Raw genomic sequence first — 15,423 nt, 5'->3', positions numbered from 1 at the left:
AAGATCGATTCAGAAAATTTAATTTTCAAATTCACCAAAAAATCAGTTCCCAAAAGGATTAGAAAAAATTTTGAAACTTTACCCAGCCATTTTAGCATGGTTTTTCCATTCATATGATGGATTCTAAACCCTTCCAACACTTTAGCCCTCAAACTTTTTGTTAAAACTATCATTTATATAGCAAGTAATGGAGGTTGGGTTAAAAACATTTGCCCCCCCCCCCCCAAAAAAAAAAAAAAAAAAACCTAAATTGAAGTGTTAAGAATCACTTTCTAATGCTCTTCCAACTCCTAACATTTAAAAATGTTTGTTTGTTTTTTCTTTAAAGAAAGCTGTAATAGACCCAAATCTTACCAACCCATCTTTCTTGAAACCCTTCCTCTTCTACTCCCTAATTCATTTTCTTCTTTAACTTCCCCCCCCCCCCAAAAAAAAAGAAAAAAAACAAAGAAATTTCTGAACTCCACCACTAGTGAGGAGAGTGCATTACTGTATCCATGCAATGGATACGGAATTGTATTCTCCGATTCTTGACGTAAAAGGCTTAATTTAATCCGTTGATTAAGTAAGAGAGAGACCACCGTGCAACCTTTTGCATCGATTTGAAACAAACAAGGAGAGAACAAAATGGGTTTACAACTATGTACCATTTTGCATTCTTGAACTGAATAGAAGGTATATATGAGTACATATTTGCATTTGTATCACAAATAAACGTATTTATGACTACTAGGGGTGAGGAAGAAAAACCGAAAACCCAATTGAAATTGAACCAAAAATCTTGTTAATCAAATCGGTCGGTTCGGTATTTTTAAAAAACTGAAGGTATCGATTCAATTTTTGTTAACCAATATAGAAAACCGACAATTAACTAAACCAACCGATATACATATTTTTCTATATTATATATAATAGTTATATATATTTTATACTTTCTATATATTATAATTTAATAAATATGCAATATATAAATATATTTATAATATATATTATATTATTTATTATTTAAAATGCAATCATTTATATATATATTTATAGTTTTTTATTATATATTTATATACTTTTATAATATATTATAAATATAAAAAAACAAAAAAAAAACTGATGGTTAACAAACCGGTCAATCTATCAACCAATCGGCTTCGGTTTGGTTTCGGTTACTGGTTTTCCAAAAACTAGTAATGCCAATTCTATTTCAAAAATAGGCCCACTGTTTGGTTAACCGAACCATGAGCAGCCGTACCGATTTCATAATAGAAGATGGTATGATAAATGAGTTATTTTCTTTTTTATAGCTATAATTTACCTAACCAAGATAAGACTAAATGAAAGACTTAGATTTGGAGCTGCAAATCAGGTTGTGCCACCTATGGCTTGGCATGATTGCACGTGGGCTGTGCTAGGCATGACACGATCGTGTAGGCCGAGGGTTTCAAGTCCACGGGCCAACACAACACAGAATGGCCTGGCCTACAGGCACGTAATGGGCCAAGCATAGCTCGTCCAAAAAAACTAGTCGTTGGGACCCTTGGGGGACCCCCCAAATGGTTAGTTTCAACTTTTTAGGAGGGGGGGTATAGAAATATCCCCTTAATCAACAACTATAAGCCTATAAATAACTATATAGTGGGGTATTCATGTATGGCTTTTTTTTTTGGGGGGGGGGGGGGGGGGGGGGGGGGGGAGGGAGAAAAAGACAATAGTGCCCGTCTAACAACTATATCCTATAATATAACAACTAGTTTGGGACTTTGGGGGCATTTGGGTAAAGTGATAAATGGTTTTATAATGACAAATACCCTTCCCAACAATTAAAAAATGACTTATTTTTAGGGTATTTTAGGCAATTGAATTATTTTCAATTCCTATAAATAGCCATATCCTCCACCAGTCTCATCACACCAATTCAACAATTATGAATTATCTTCTCAATTCTTTATTCTCATTATCTCATACTCTCTCAATCTCTCATTCCATCCTGTCATAGTGTCATACACTTAGAAATTTAGGAGGCTTTGGCCTTTGAGGCTTCAATCGTTGAAATCAAGTTGAGATTCTGAATCGGTAATCCAACCATCTAGGTGAGTGCAATTAAATTAATTTTTATTTTTTAGAATTAAAAAAAAAAGATCGGCTCATCCTCCCAAAATCAATTCCCCAACAATAAGTTTACTAGCTTGATTTGGAAAGTATTTAAAATAGAAGACATTGAGGGGAAGAGAAAGAAAGTTGTTTGCCAAAAATGTAGGATTGGCTTTAACTTCAATAGCAAGGGTGGTATTGGCCACTTGGGCAAACATTTGCTTTTCCATGAGAAACAAGAAAAAGACATATACTTTTAAAGATTTGCTGGATGCTGAGGATAAATTACAAGACAAAGAAGGACATGACACTACTACACCTGATGGAACAAATGATTGAAGTCAAGGAGATGGAGTAGTTTTTCAATTTTATTTAAAATATTTGTTATTTTTCAACAATGTAATTTTTATATTTTAATTGAAATCAAATTCTATTTTTTTCCAATTTGTTGTCCATTTTGTATTTTGGTAAGTATTTTTTTTTTCAATTTGTTTCCAAAGGAAACTTAAGTATTTTTAATTTTATTTAGCAAAGAAATTAAAAAAATCAAAATCTCAAAAAAAAAGCAAAAGAAAAAGTTTGGGCCTTTTTAGCTTAGATCGACCCTAGCCCAATCCCACGGCATGGCTTGCATCCCACTTGGCCCAAACCCGCGGGATTAGGGGTGGATTGAAGCCAAGTCGAGCTAAATACTTGGCTATTTGAGCTCGGCTCGCTGAAACTATGTTAGGCTCGAGCTCGATTTGATCTAGAGATTTGAGCTCGAGCTTGGCTCGGTTCAAAGCTCGCAACTTCGAGCTTGGTTCGGCTCGGCTAAAGCTCGACTGCAAGTCAAGTTTTTTTTTCTAAAAAATAAAAAGTATACATATAAAAATATTTTTTATTTTACATATAAAAAATTAAGAATTATAAAAATCATTTATTATCATACATATAAAAAATAAAAATATACATATAAATAATGCTTTTATTTTACATATAAAAAAATAAGAATTATAAAAATTATTTACTATTATACATAAAAAATAAAAATATTATATATAAAATATTATTATATAATAAAAATTATTTATTATATATATTTATATATGTATATGCATATATATATATATGTATGTATGTATGTATGTATGTATGTATGTATGTATGTATGTATGTATGTATATATAAAAATTTATTTATTTATTATACTAGGCTTGCGAGCCTCACGAGCCGAGCTTCACTAGGCTTGAGCTTGGCCTGATTAGCAAATAAGCCTATATACCAGGCTCGAGGTCAGCTTGATTCTTGATTTAAACCAAGCCGAATTAGAATAGCTCGTGAGAAACTCGGCTTGTGGCCACCCCTACGTGGATGGCGCAAGCCTGCATTGGCTCGAGCCATGGGTCCTACCAGGCCGACCCCTCAAAATATCCTAAGGGAGGGAGACACGGCCCAAAATGGCCCACAGGCCATGTCGTGCCCGCTAGCACGATTCGTTTTACAGCTCTTCTTAGATTAGAAGTAAACCATAATTGCAATTGCAAAATGCATCTCAAATGAAAACTTTTGCTTCTTTTACAAAAGGAGATTTTCACGGTGGATGGTGGCATCACGCCTACTTATTTTTTAAGATTTTTGAATTTTGATGAGTTGACTTTAACATCCACTTCCAAACCGTACAGCTGGGGTTTGTTTGTGGTGTAAATCGGTGTTGATGTAAACCTCCATTGCTAGTTCATTTTTGTTGATGTTTGTTTGCAGTGTAAATAAAGATCCATGTAAAACTCCAATATTTCTAGTTTAGATTTGTTAGCATTTAGGTGGAGTAGAGTTTATCATGTTTTTTCAAAGTACAACGATTCATACATTTTAAACCATTAGTGTTTAACTCTAGAGTTTTTCATCAATGCTCTAAAAAATGACTTGGAACCGGAATTGTTATGGCCACCAGTTTCTAAGTTATTGGTTTGATTATCCGGTTTGAATGAATGGCCCGTTCCGATAAAAAGTAAAAAACTAAAAAAATAATTAATAAAAAACAGTCAAAAACCATTGAATGAATTGACAGTTTGACCACTCGAATCAATGAATCATTAATCGATTTAATGGTTTTTTGTCAAGGACTGGGTTTGATATAAAACAGAACCAATTGACTGAATGCTTCTCTAACCGAACAGTCTGACCATCCAGATCAACGGCAGTTCGAAAATATATAAAAAGGGATGAGTAAAAACCCCATAAAAAATACTCGCACAATCTCATTTCGTTCAGGACTACTTCCAGTGTTGTAGGGGTAGTTTTGTCATTTAAATATACCTTTTGAAAAATATATTCGCGATTTTCACATCCAGGTCATAGATGAAAATGGCGGGAACTTAGCACGTGAGAAGTGGCACGTGCTAACTCTCAAAACTCTCTTTCGCGCCTCTTCTCGTCACTATCCATTGTTCTGTCTGCAACCTATGCTTCCCTTCTCCCACCTTCTCTCTCTCTCTCTCTGAGCGGATAAATCTCTCGAGCAAAGTTGGCGTTATTTTGTCCAAACCATTCAATCGCGCATCAGAAAGTTTCATCAGGTAGATCTCCCTGAAACGGTTCTGAAAACCCCAACTTTTTGGTGTGCTTATTGGATTTAAACCCTAATTTGCCATTTCTCTCTCTAGATCTGGAACCCGTGCCAATGGAAGCTTCGAGTCACTAATTTTCATTGGACTGTTCGGATCTGAACTTAAAGGCTGTCGTCCAACTTCAACCAGAGTTTTTCCATTTTAGTGCGCCATGGCAGCTTATCTTACAGACTCGGAGCAGTGTAGTGTAAGCTCGACGGACATCGAGAAAGCATGGCATCTTCTGGCTGTTCTGTTGAGCATAGGACGTCCTGCTCGTCCTGGGGAACTTTGTGCTAGATGCACTTTGTTCCGTGCGTCACCGGATTTTGTCGAGTCCTTGTGCTTAATCCCTCGTTCACCCTTGTTCTTGACGGATGATCTGTTTGTTACGATCTCTCTGTTCGCTTTATCGGCTTTCGAAGAGTTTGCGTCGAAGGCTGTTGGTTCATTTGTCCCGCGTATCATGCTTAGGGTTCCTGAACCGAAGAAATTATGGGATAATGTTGTTCGCACGTATTTTAGAAAGCGGAAGGCACCGAGGGCTGATTGCGTTCTTCTTCCAACAGCGAAAAGGAGATTTCTTTTACCTTCTCATAGTGGTAAGAAGTGCAGTTCATGCTAGAAAATAGAATTTCTTTAGATATTCCATAGAGGTTTTATCCAATTTGTTTGATACTTATTGATGAAGATAAACTGAACACAGATGAGGATGGTCAAATTTTGTTCTCGTTGTCGGACAGGATTCAAAGTAATTCTTTTGAGGTATCATTAGTTTCACCTCTCTTTATCTTGATCAATTTTCGCAGAACTTTTCTTATTTTCGGGAATTATTCGTTTTTTGGAATGATGCAAACCTGAGTGGGTGTCAGTTCTAATGAGTAACGGCTCCTGATTGTCTACCTGACACTCATTTTTAATCTTAACAGATACTTTGTTAATGCTTAAAATAAGATTTTCCCCATTATGTGACCTGACACACTCTCCACCATACCGTTTCACCAAAGCACAAGGGTTTTGAAATTCAGAGTTGCAGGCTTGCAGCATTCATGACTTATGGGTTCACATAATTCCATACTTCTCCAAAGCCCTATTGTTTTTCCTTCTTTCACCGTTTGTTTTTCCCTTTTTTTTTTTAAACAAAGTATTTTGTTTAATAAAACCATGCGGTTTTCTTTCCATTCATTTTCTTCTCTGTACTATTAATTTTTCACTCATGAGTCATTACTATGGTAGCATCTGAATTCTGTGCATCATGCAGGGTTATGATATTGCGAATCATATGATCAGAAACATGAGTCTTCTATCAGGTGATAATATCAACATGGCATATGATTTGGGTAATTTAAATGAAGTGCCTGCAATGGGACCTTTGCTTCTCGAATCCAATGTTCAGTTGCCAAGTCTTGCAACGGACACTGAACAAATAGAAATTAAAAATGAAGTCAAGAAGAAAACAGTTGTGAATAGTAAATTGGGTGGGTCCATGCACATACTAGGATGCGAGCATAGTTCTGCAAATGTTCAAATAGATTCTAAAATTCCCAGCCCAATAACAGTGGAAAGGATTATGGCATATGATCCTGATACAGGTCCAGCTATTGTAACAATTACAGTGGAAAATTCAACCTCATGGAAGGAAGTACAAAGAGATGAGGTGGATTTAAGAAACGAAACAGAGTTGAATGTGATATCTTGTCTAGAAGGAGCACAACACAATGCTTCAGCCAGTATTCATGTTGGTCATCCTTTTGATGCCATAGTAAGCAGATCAGTTGAAGATTTGGGACTAAGAATGGAGATGAATGACAAGGAAGAACGAGATTTAAATGATTCTGGTACCCATAGAGAAGATCCAGTAAACAATATTCCAACAGATAATGCTACTCTAATGGATGAAGTTGTCAAACAGGAGTCCCAGTTAAGGAACTCTAGTAATGTGATGATATCCATGAACAAAGAGCAAAAAGCCGGTAAAGTGGCAGTCAAGGCTGTTCTTCCATCAGCTGAAAACTCTGCTACCCAGAAGCTACCAACAAAATCCCTTCCCAGGCTGAAGACTGTTGACAGAGATGCCTCGGCTCTAGGACATCAAGTTCTCTCTAGGTCGTTTCATTACAATAAAGATGCTAACTCTGCTAAACAGGAAGAAAGTAAGAGGGATCAAAGGTTCATTTCCATGAAATACAAGTTAAAGAACAGCCGTAATCATAATGTGCAAACCAAAGAAAACAAGGTAGATCCTACCTCAATAACTCCAAAGGTAATGTTCTTCCCAGTAATAATGTAACTTGTGTCATGCTTGGCTTGATAGTTTCTAAGTTTTGGTAACTGCTTCCTAGTGGTTGGTTTATTTATTTATTTTCGGGGGGGGGGGGGGTAACTTACACTGTTCAAGTTGTGCTATTTCAAATGATCATCTCCTTGAAGCTAAATGATTCATAATAATATTTTAATTGTCAAATGCAGAATCAAGTGGAGCAAAAAATACTGCCAAACTTTGAATCTTTTGTCATAGAGGAAGAAGAGGGATCAGGTATCAAAACCTCATCAATTGTTGGTATTCCAGTTAATTGCTCCTCAATTCATCAAGTATAGTTTGGTTCTTCTGTTCACTCTCTTTCTGCTCAAATATGCAGGTGGTTATGGCACTGTATACAGGGCTCGGAGAAAGGATGATGGAAAAACATTTGCTATTAAATGTATGTTAGTCATTAATAAGTATTTTATGCATTGTGCTTGCTTATTCTGATTCTTGAATTTGTATGAGTAGGATAATTTGGTTGCATCTAGTCCAACATGCTTTTCTGTTTAGGATATTAAATTTTGTCAAGGATTTAAAGTATCAACATGATATGCCCAATACAGGGTGTATTGTATTGATTTTGAAGGTTGTTGACATGGAAAATATTCAGAGCTAATATCCATCCTAACAAATATATTTTCAAGGATCAAATTGAAAACAACAAAACTAAAAAAGGAGTATTGAGCAGTTGGCACACAATACTCAATTTATTGGTATTGACGTATTGTGTGTCAGTATTTTGAGTCTTGGATTTGATGCAACAAATATTTGTCATAACAACAATTATTTGTATTTAGTAGCTTCTTGTTAGGAATATTAACTTATAGTAACCAAGACAGGCATTGATGTAGGGCTTCTTCACAATCATTTGTCCCATTACCATAGGCTTACTAAACATAATTTTGTTTTTTGTTATTCTGATTTCTGGGATTTGTAATTATATTATATAAGCAAACTTTGCTGCTTCAAATCTGGTTTTAGGATTTTTGTTTTAGGGGAAATAAGAAACCATCAAAAACCTAAAATGATGACTTTTATTGTATGAGTAACTGCATCTTTACATCTTGCCCCTTGTATTAATGAACCCAGGCTGTTAATGTAGAAGTTGTTTAACATTATTTTCTATGGATACCAAAGATTCAAACAATAGAAGAGTATAGGCAGGATTTTGAATGCTATTCTGCAAGATATTCTATTCTAGATAAGGTTCACTGCAATGTTGTGGAAATTTAATTTCAACTTACCATACTCATAATTTAGGGCTTGGAGAGAAAGGAAAAAGAAAAAAAAAGTGTGTCCTTATTGTTTTGATGTATAATTATTGCTCTCTCTCTCTCTCTGCCCCCTCCCTCCCCCTCCCTGTGACTATTGTATGCCTATCTTAGCAACTTATTTGATGCTGGACCACCAAATAGTAGTCTATTGTGACTGGAAAGATCTATATGAAGCTAGAAACCAGACTATGAGGTCCTCAGTTTAGGTTTTTACACTTTTGGTTAAATGTTCTTGGGAAGGGGTCTGGGTGGAATTTAAGAGTGCTTGGAAATTTAAGAGAAACCAGGGGAAGTAGGTCCAGATTGTGTTATTTATGGATTCTATGAATTAAATAACAAAAATTAACAAAGAATGAAAGGAAGATAATGAGAGAAGATGAGAAACAGAGAGATGGAGAGGACAATTTACTGATGCCAAGAAAAACGTGAGAACAATAAGAAAGCAGCTTTCAGATAAAAATTATTCAACAAAATAAACACAAACTGAAAACAAAATATGTGATGTAGAGAAGAGATATAATATAATATAATACAGTCAGCACCACTAGGTTTCTCTAGGAGTAAAAATCAAACCTTAAAATTGCCAGAAACAATTCATGTTCCATTTTTTATGGTGTCAAATAAAAGTGCTCATGATGGCTACTGAAAAAATCAATTCATGTTCCATTTGTGCAGTTGTGCTGTCAAATAAGAACCACAGAATAAAGTCATGGTGGCTACTGAAATTTGAAAAAGAAGAGCTCATGATTCTCAAGCCAGACCATATAACAGTTGTGCCACTTCTAGGATGAACAAAAATTCAGAAGTTACAGATTTAGATAACCAAACCATCCAGATGACCTTCAAGATCTTTTCTTCCCAATTTGCTGGGTGAGCACAGCATTGGTCTTGCGGTTATGATTGCATGTACTATATACTTTGTTCACTACTGAACCCAGACACTAGCTCAGCTTTTGGACAGTTGTAATCTTTTGGCATGTAAAGATACAGAATTGTGATTGAGATGGTTTATCAAAGAATCCTTTTCATGTCATTATTTTGATCATACACCACTTTGGAGAGTATATGCCTTTTGGTTACAAGTTTTGTCTGAACCAACAATGTTAATAGTAGATAGTCAGACCCCAACTGGGATGTGATTGTCTAAATGGATGATTGATGCCTGTAGTTTTTAGTTGTATTCCCTTTTAAGTTAACATGGTAAACTTGATTTCTTTAATCTTTTATCATGTCTATTTAGGTTTCTACTCTAGTAGGTAGTTTAACAAGCCTTCCTCATCTAGTTTTGTGACAGTTTTCAAAAAAATTCACCACTGCTTCTGATTCTGAATTAACTACAAGGTGTCAGAAAAGTTTATTCAAAGAAAATCTTGTCATTGCGCTTGCTTATGTTTCTTTGGGCCCTCATTTTTTCTTTTTGATTTCTTTAGGCCCTCATGCAAATGCTCACAACCACCATGTTAACAATGAGTTGAAGATGTTAGAGCGATTTGGGTAAGGAGACCAAGATATTTATTGTATTTTGTGAAAAAAAAAACATTGCTACCCCCTTTTAAGTTAAGGAACTGCAAATTCTGATGTCAAGGCAATTCCTTTTGATGCAGGGGTAGGAACTTTGTGATCAAGTATGAAGGTTCTTTCAAGAGTGGCAACTCTGAGTGCTTTGTTCTAGAGCATGTTGAACATGACAGACCTGAGGTAATTATTACTTTATTAGATGCTTCAGTGGGTTATATTGTTATTTCTTCTCTCAGACCATTTTGCTTTAATTTGTAGGTGTTGAAGAGAGAAATAGATATATTTCAGCTACAGTGGTATGGTTATTGTATGTTTAGGGCCCTAGCTAGTCTGCATAAGCAGGTAAACAATCTGCAAAAGGACTTGTGCATCTTGGTGAATTTTGAGCCTTTTTCCTTCAGAAAGGAAATGATGTCTCAATGTTTGCAGGGAATAGTGCATAGAGATGTTAAGCCTGGGAACTTCCTTTTTTGTCGTAGTCTTAACAAAGGCTACCTTATTGACTTTAACCTAGCAATGGTCAGTAATACTTATCTTTCTACTGCCTCCTTTCCTTTTTCTTACAAAGTACCAATTTGGGAGGGCTGTCCTAATGCAACTTTTCAGCTTTCGTGCGTTTCAAGTCAAGGAAGATGAAAAAGAAGTTTTTGGTGAAAAACATGGAGAGCCAGAGCTTGTGGTCATTCAGCCACTTGACTGGCTGTGAGATCAAGCTTCATTCTGTAGCATATGCAGGGTTCTAGCCCAGATCTTTGTGCTGTCATTTTTAAAATTCTTTGTTGAAGGCAATAATGCCCATTTCCTTTTTTTTCACTCTATTCCATTCTTTTTACCATCATTATTTTTGTAGCAGTTTCTCACCAAATGTTGCTTGACTTCGTTCTAGCTGCTACCGTTAAGTAGCTATGCTTAAGCTTCAGCCCTCCCAAAATGGCCCTAAATATGCTTGAACTTGTTGAGAATGTGAAGTTTTAACTTCTATTTTTATCTTCTCTTTTTTTTCACAGGATCTACAGCAAAAGTACAGCTCCAACAGTAAGCTCCCTGTCCTGTCCTTGAGTCCATGTTCATCTTTAGTTCTTAAAATGTGGTTTTAAGCATATACATGAAAGTTGCCTTTTATACGAGTCTTATTTACTCTCCATTTTATTAAATACTTGATTAAGACATGGCATGCACCAATGGGCATACAAACTTAGAAACAGTTCTATCAATGGCCTTTTGTATCTTCTCCAAGCTCTTTGCAGTATTTCTTCCCTTTTGCTTTTCAGAAGAAACAAATTGATGGAGTTCTTTTTTTATTTTCTTAGGAAAATCAAAAACAAATTGCAATGTTAGCTTTAATCATGCCACCCCGCCCATTTCCAAATCTGTTCCACCTCCCAAAGGTAGTAAAGTAATATGTGGTAGAATCTGGGAGGCATTCAATCGGGAAACTGCAAAGGACACCAAGTCACCTCTTGAACCAAAGAGAATGAAGAAGAGAGCTGATGTGGGTCATGCAAAAGCCTATCCTGAAATGGTTAATAGAACCACATTCAGAAGCCAAGGTGCAGATGGCTCCGGCATAACCTCAACGAAAGATGCAACAAGCACTAGAACTCCTTCAGCAGAGAGATTGAGGGAACCTCTTCCATGCCAAGGAAGGAAGGAGTTGCTCAGTCTAGTGCAGGAGGCAATGCAAAGTCCAAATTGTGATGCATTAAGTGTTCCGGCTTCTCAAAGGAAGAGGGTTGCTGCTCCTGGGCAACTGGAGAGGAAACTTTTTTATCTGACTCCAATGCCTTTGCACTCTTCTGGAATTCCTGTTCCTGGTGCTGGCATGTTAAAGAGTAAGGGTAAGTTACCTGTTTCATGATTATTCCAGCATTGGTTTAGTAATTCTCTCCAATAAGGTTTCAATGACCAAGCATTTTTTCCTTTGTTTTTAGGGTATGGAAAACACAAAAGAGAAGGGCCTTGTGTGGGAACCAAGGGTTTCCGGGCTCCAGAGGTAATTTCTTCCCACTGTTATCACTTTTATAATAAATTCAACAGCCTTTATTTGTACCCTGATCTCTGCTGATCCAAGGATATCACCTGAAACTTCTCAAATTTTCTGTTCCTTTTGAGATGTGCATGAATGCATAGACATTCATACATGTCATTTTTACATGGGATTGAGTAGTCATTTTTATAACAGTTAATAGAACAGAACACCCTTACAGTAACTCTAATTTGGTGGTCACCATCTGCTCAAGTTAATTACTGAACATTTGCAATGAGTGATCCTCACATGCAGCTCACACATTTTTTAATTTCTTTTCTGTTTTTTTTTTCTTTTTAATTTTTGTCTTTTTCAATCATATCTGGTTTACTGATACAAAATTTAGTATGGTCCATATGGTGGATATATCAATGTCTTGGACCTTCAGACTTGGTACCACAAAAAACGACCCATCCTTATTGGTGGAGGCTTATACATGCCTGTGTTTGTGTTCTATGATCAAATTGTCACCACCATTAAATTTAATGTTTGTGCAGGTCTTGTTCAGATCTCCACATCAAAATACTAAGGTTGATATCTGGTCTGCTGGGGTTACCTTACTTTATCTGATGATTGGAAGAACACCTTTCGTTGGTGATCCTGAGCAGTAAGATGCTTGTATTTCCCAAAACGTAGTGGTTTAAATCTTTCATTTGTCCACTGACCATATTGCTGTCATTACAGGAATATAAAAGACATAGCAAAGTTGAAGGGCAGTGAAGACCTATGGGAAGTGGCCAAGCTACACAACCGTGAATCCTCATTCCCAGTGGTACTCATGAGTTTGAATTTCTTGAATTTGATTTTTCTCCAGTAGCGATAGTGCGTTGTGTTAAAGAATGCCTATTTGTTGCAGGAACTGTTTGATATACAGTCCTTACCATCACTGGAACTACGGGCATGGTGTGAAGCTAACACAAAAAGACCAGACTTCCTTGATCTGATACCCAGATCACTATTTGATCTTGTTGATAAGTGCTTGACTGTGAACCCAAGACTAAGGATTAGTGCCGAGGAAGCTCTTAGGCACGAGTTTTTTGCTTCATGTCATGAGGGCCTCAGGAAGCAGAGGTTGTTGAGGCGGGGCCTCAACATGGACCCAGGAAGTTCTCTTTCACATGGACAAGTGTGACTGTTTGGGTGCAGCTGTGAAGGCTTCAGATTCAGGGGCAAATGTGATGAGAGCTGTGAAGTTTTCAGCTTACAACTGACACCAATGTACTGGGCTAACTCCTTTGGTTTCTTGTATGCAAGCAAAATGTTGTAAATTGTCCAATCTCAGTGTGCCGTTCATTCTTTCCTCATGGTATCCAATTGTTCCATCCTGTATCTCTTTTTTGGGTATCTTCTGAAGGGTTACACCGTTACACAGCAATGGGGGGGTAGCCTGCAACCTGCTGGACCAACCAGCTGGTTGGCAGTTGGCACCTTACATCCTGTATCTCTTCTGTATCAATGATTTCAGTCTAATTTAAAGGGTAATGATATTTTTAAATAACTAGGTAATTACTCTTCGAAGGATGACAAATTACATTAGAGGAGCCTCCTCCCAAGTGTTTTTTTTTTTAATATTACTACATCTGCCCTCCCCTATAATTTGCTTGACTGCTTCAAGGGTCCAACTGTCCAAGTCCTTGTTGTCTCCAACCATCCATTAAAGCCTGCAGCCTGCAACTTCGGTTGGGCAACTTGAGCGGATTTCCGTTCAACCAAAGCTGTAAGCTCGATTCAGTTCATTTCTTACACAAGTCTAGTTTGGGCTTGTACTTAAAAAAGGGTTGTTGGGTTTGAGTTGAAGCATAACTAGAAGTCTACAATGAGAGCCCGTGTAGGAGGGCTTCTGCATTGAGTCGTGTTGGCTGAGCTACTTCAGAGAAGCTAATTGAGATATCTTCACTGGAAAGTCTATCTTGTGGCTCATGCTAGCCTATTTTTGGCTTTCGGTTTTTATTTATTTATTTATCAAACATGGTTTCATGGCATTATGGGTTTTTCAGCTCATGACTGTCAGAAGCTGCTGCATGAAAGTCCACCCAAACGGGCACTAAGTCTAAGTAGGGATAAGCATTACACTGGGCAGCCTGGGCCTAGCCTAATCTCTGGTTTGAACCCAACATAGGGTTGGCCTATGCCAAATTACAGGCAGTTCGCACAACGAAGTGGTGCCCTGGTAGAAACCAAGTTAAAATCAGCTTTGATGCCATTGTTCGGAGTAATGGTCAAACTTCCATTGGTTGGGTTGCGCATGACCATATTGGGTATCGGCAACATATAAAGGAGTTGAGAAATTGTCAAATTTTCAATGGGCCCAAACCATAAACACATTAGCTTGGGAGACTTACACAATTGGTTAACACTATAAGCACTGCTAAAGCATGGACAGAAAAGGAGGCAATTCGAAATGCTATTGAGAAGAATTACCAAAGCGATTCCAAATCGATTGTTGATTGTATCACAAAAATAATGTAATCGACTTGGAGTAGTGTAAACATTATTCAGGACATTCAAGGTACTAGTAAATTTGTATGTGGCAATTTTAGATGACGAAGATAGTAATAAACATTCAAACTATTTTAAATTTTATATATTTCTATATATATAAATTAATTCTATATTAACGATGATTCAAATGTTTTCTACAAATATTATGCAGTTTTTTTTTTGCTTTTGCCTTTCTTTAATTTTTATTATATAATTATGACATCATGACTTGACCCATTTGACCTAGATGGTTGAATTGCTTATCCACCACCTAAACAGGAGGACAATTTCATTTTTTGGTTCAACTTTGAAAAAATGAGATTTATTGTCAAAAGTATTGGATATAGATCTAATAACAGAATTTATTGGTGATAAAATATCTTAAATATATCATTTAATGAGATAGAATAGGCGTTGGCCCCTCAAATATATGACTTAATGAGAGGGATTTGAATGAGGTAAAAAATAATAGTACAAAATACATTTTTTCCCCTCAATTAAAAAGGGACTAAATTCAAATTACATTTTTTACATTTATTATATTTCCATGTGCATAAAAATAATTCTTATTTATGACACTTGTTTTTGTTTAATAAGATGAATATACAATATTAGAGATGCATCCAAATGTTTTCTTTTGTAAAGTTTATGTATTTTTTTCAGTTTTATTATTTTTTTAATTTTTATTGTTTAATTATGACCTCAAATATTGACACATTTGAATTAAAAGTTGAATTGTTGATCTGGATCAAATAGGAATTTGATTTCATTTTTTTGTTGGTTTTAAAATTTGTGTTTCATTTCTATTATCAATATAAACAATTCTTGTTTATGATACTTATTTTTGTTTATTACAATTAATATAAAATACCAGAGAAATGACCCACATGGATTCACCCAATTGACCCTAAATGGTTGAATTGGTTTATCCACCACTTGGATGGAAGAGTGGTTTCATTTTTTTTGGTTAATTTTAGAAAATTATAAATTGCTGAAACCTACCTTGAAGTTTCTAACTGTTGCTAAAATCTCCCTTGAAGTTTGGTAATTGCAATTACTTCCCTTGAACTTTCTAATACAGTTGCAAGTAGATCCTCTCTCTTAGAATCCTCTAACAAGAGGCACACAAATGTCCAAAATACCCATGTA

At 36.1% G+C, this 15,423-nt stretch overlaps 1 protein-coding gene across 3 annotated transcripts; it reads left to right on the top strand.

Moving 5' to 3' along the window:
- The first annotated feature begins 4,499 nt into the window (after positions 1-4,499).
- LOC104587975 (Protein kinase superfamily protein) lies at positions 4,500-13,102 on the top strand. Of its 3 annotated transcripts, XM_010245759.3 has the most exons (16): positions 4,500-4,640; positions 4,728-5,272; positions 5,377-5,435; positions 5,932-6,933; positions 7,140-7,206; positions 7,310-7,372; positions 9,680-9,743; positions 9,854-9,947; positions 10,026-10,109; positions 10,197-10,286; positions 10,775-10,802; positions 11,078-11,605; positions 11,699-11,760; positions 12,291-12,400; positions 12,478-12,565; positions 12,650-13,102. In XM_010245759.3, the coding sequence occupies exons 2-16, from the start codon at positions 4,843-4,845 to the stop codon at positions 12,923-12,925; spliced, it is 3,045 nt and encodes a 1,014-aa protein (XP_010244061.1). In that variant the 5' UTR covers positions 4,500-4,640; positions 4,728-4,842; the 3' UTR covers positions 12,926-13,102. The 3 variants fall into 3 exon arrangements, with proteins under 3 accessions (XP_010244061.1, XP_010244060.1, XP_010244062.1); XM_010245758.3 differs by having other exon boundaries at positions 4,504-5,272; XM_010245760.3 differs by having other exon boundaries at positions 4,591-5,272; positions 5,932-6,906.
- The last annotated feature ends 2,321 nt before the right edge of the window (positions 13,103-15,423 follow it).

Source organism: Nelumbo nucifera, chromosome 1 (assembly GCF_055504915.1).
Source record: "Nelumbo nucifera cultivar China Antique chromosome 1, China Antique-T2T, whole genome shotgun sequence".
NCBI lineage: Eukaryota > Viridiplantae > Streptophyta > Magnoliopsida > Proteales > Nelumbonaceae > Nelumbo > Nelumbo nucifera.
Note: the sequence above shows the minus strand (reverse complement) of the source record. Positions and strands in the feature narration are given on the sequence as shown.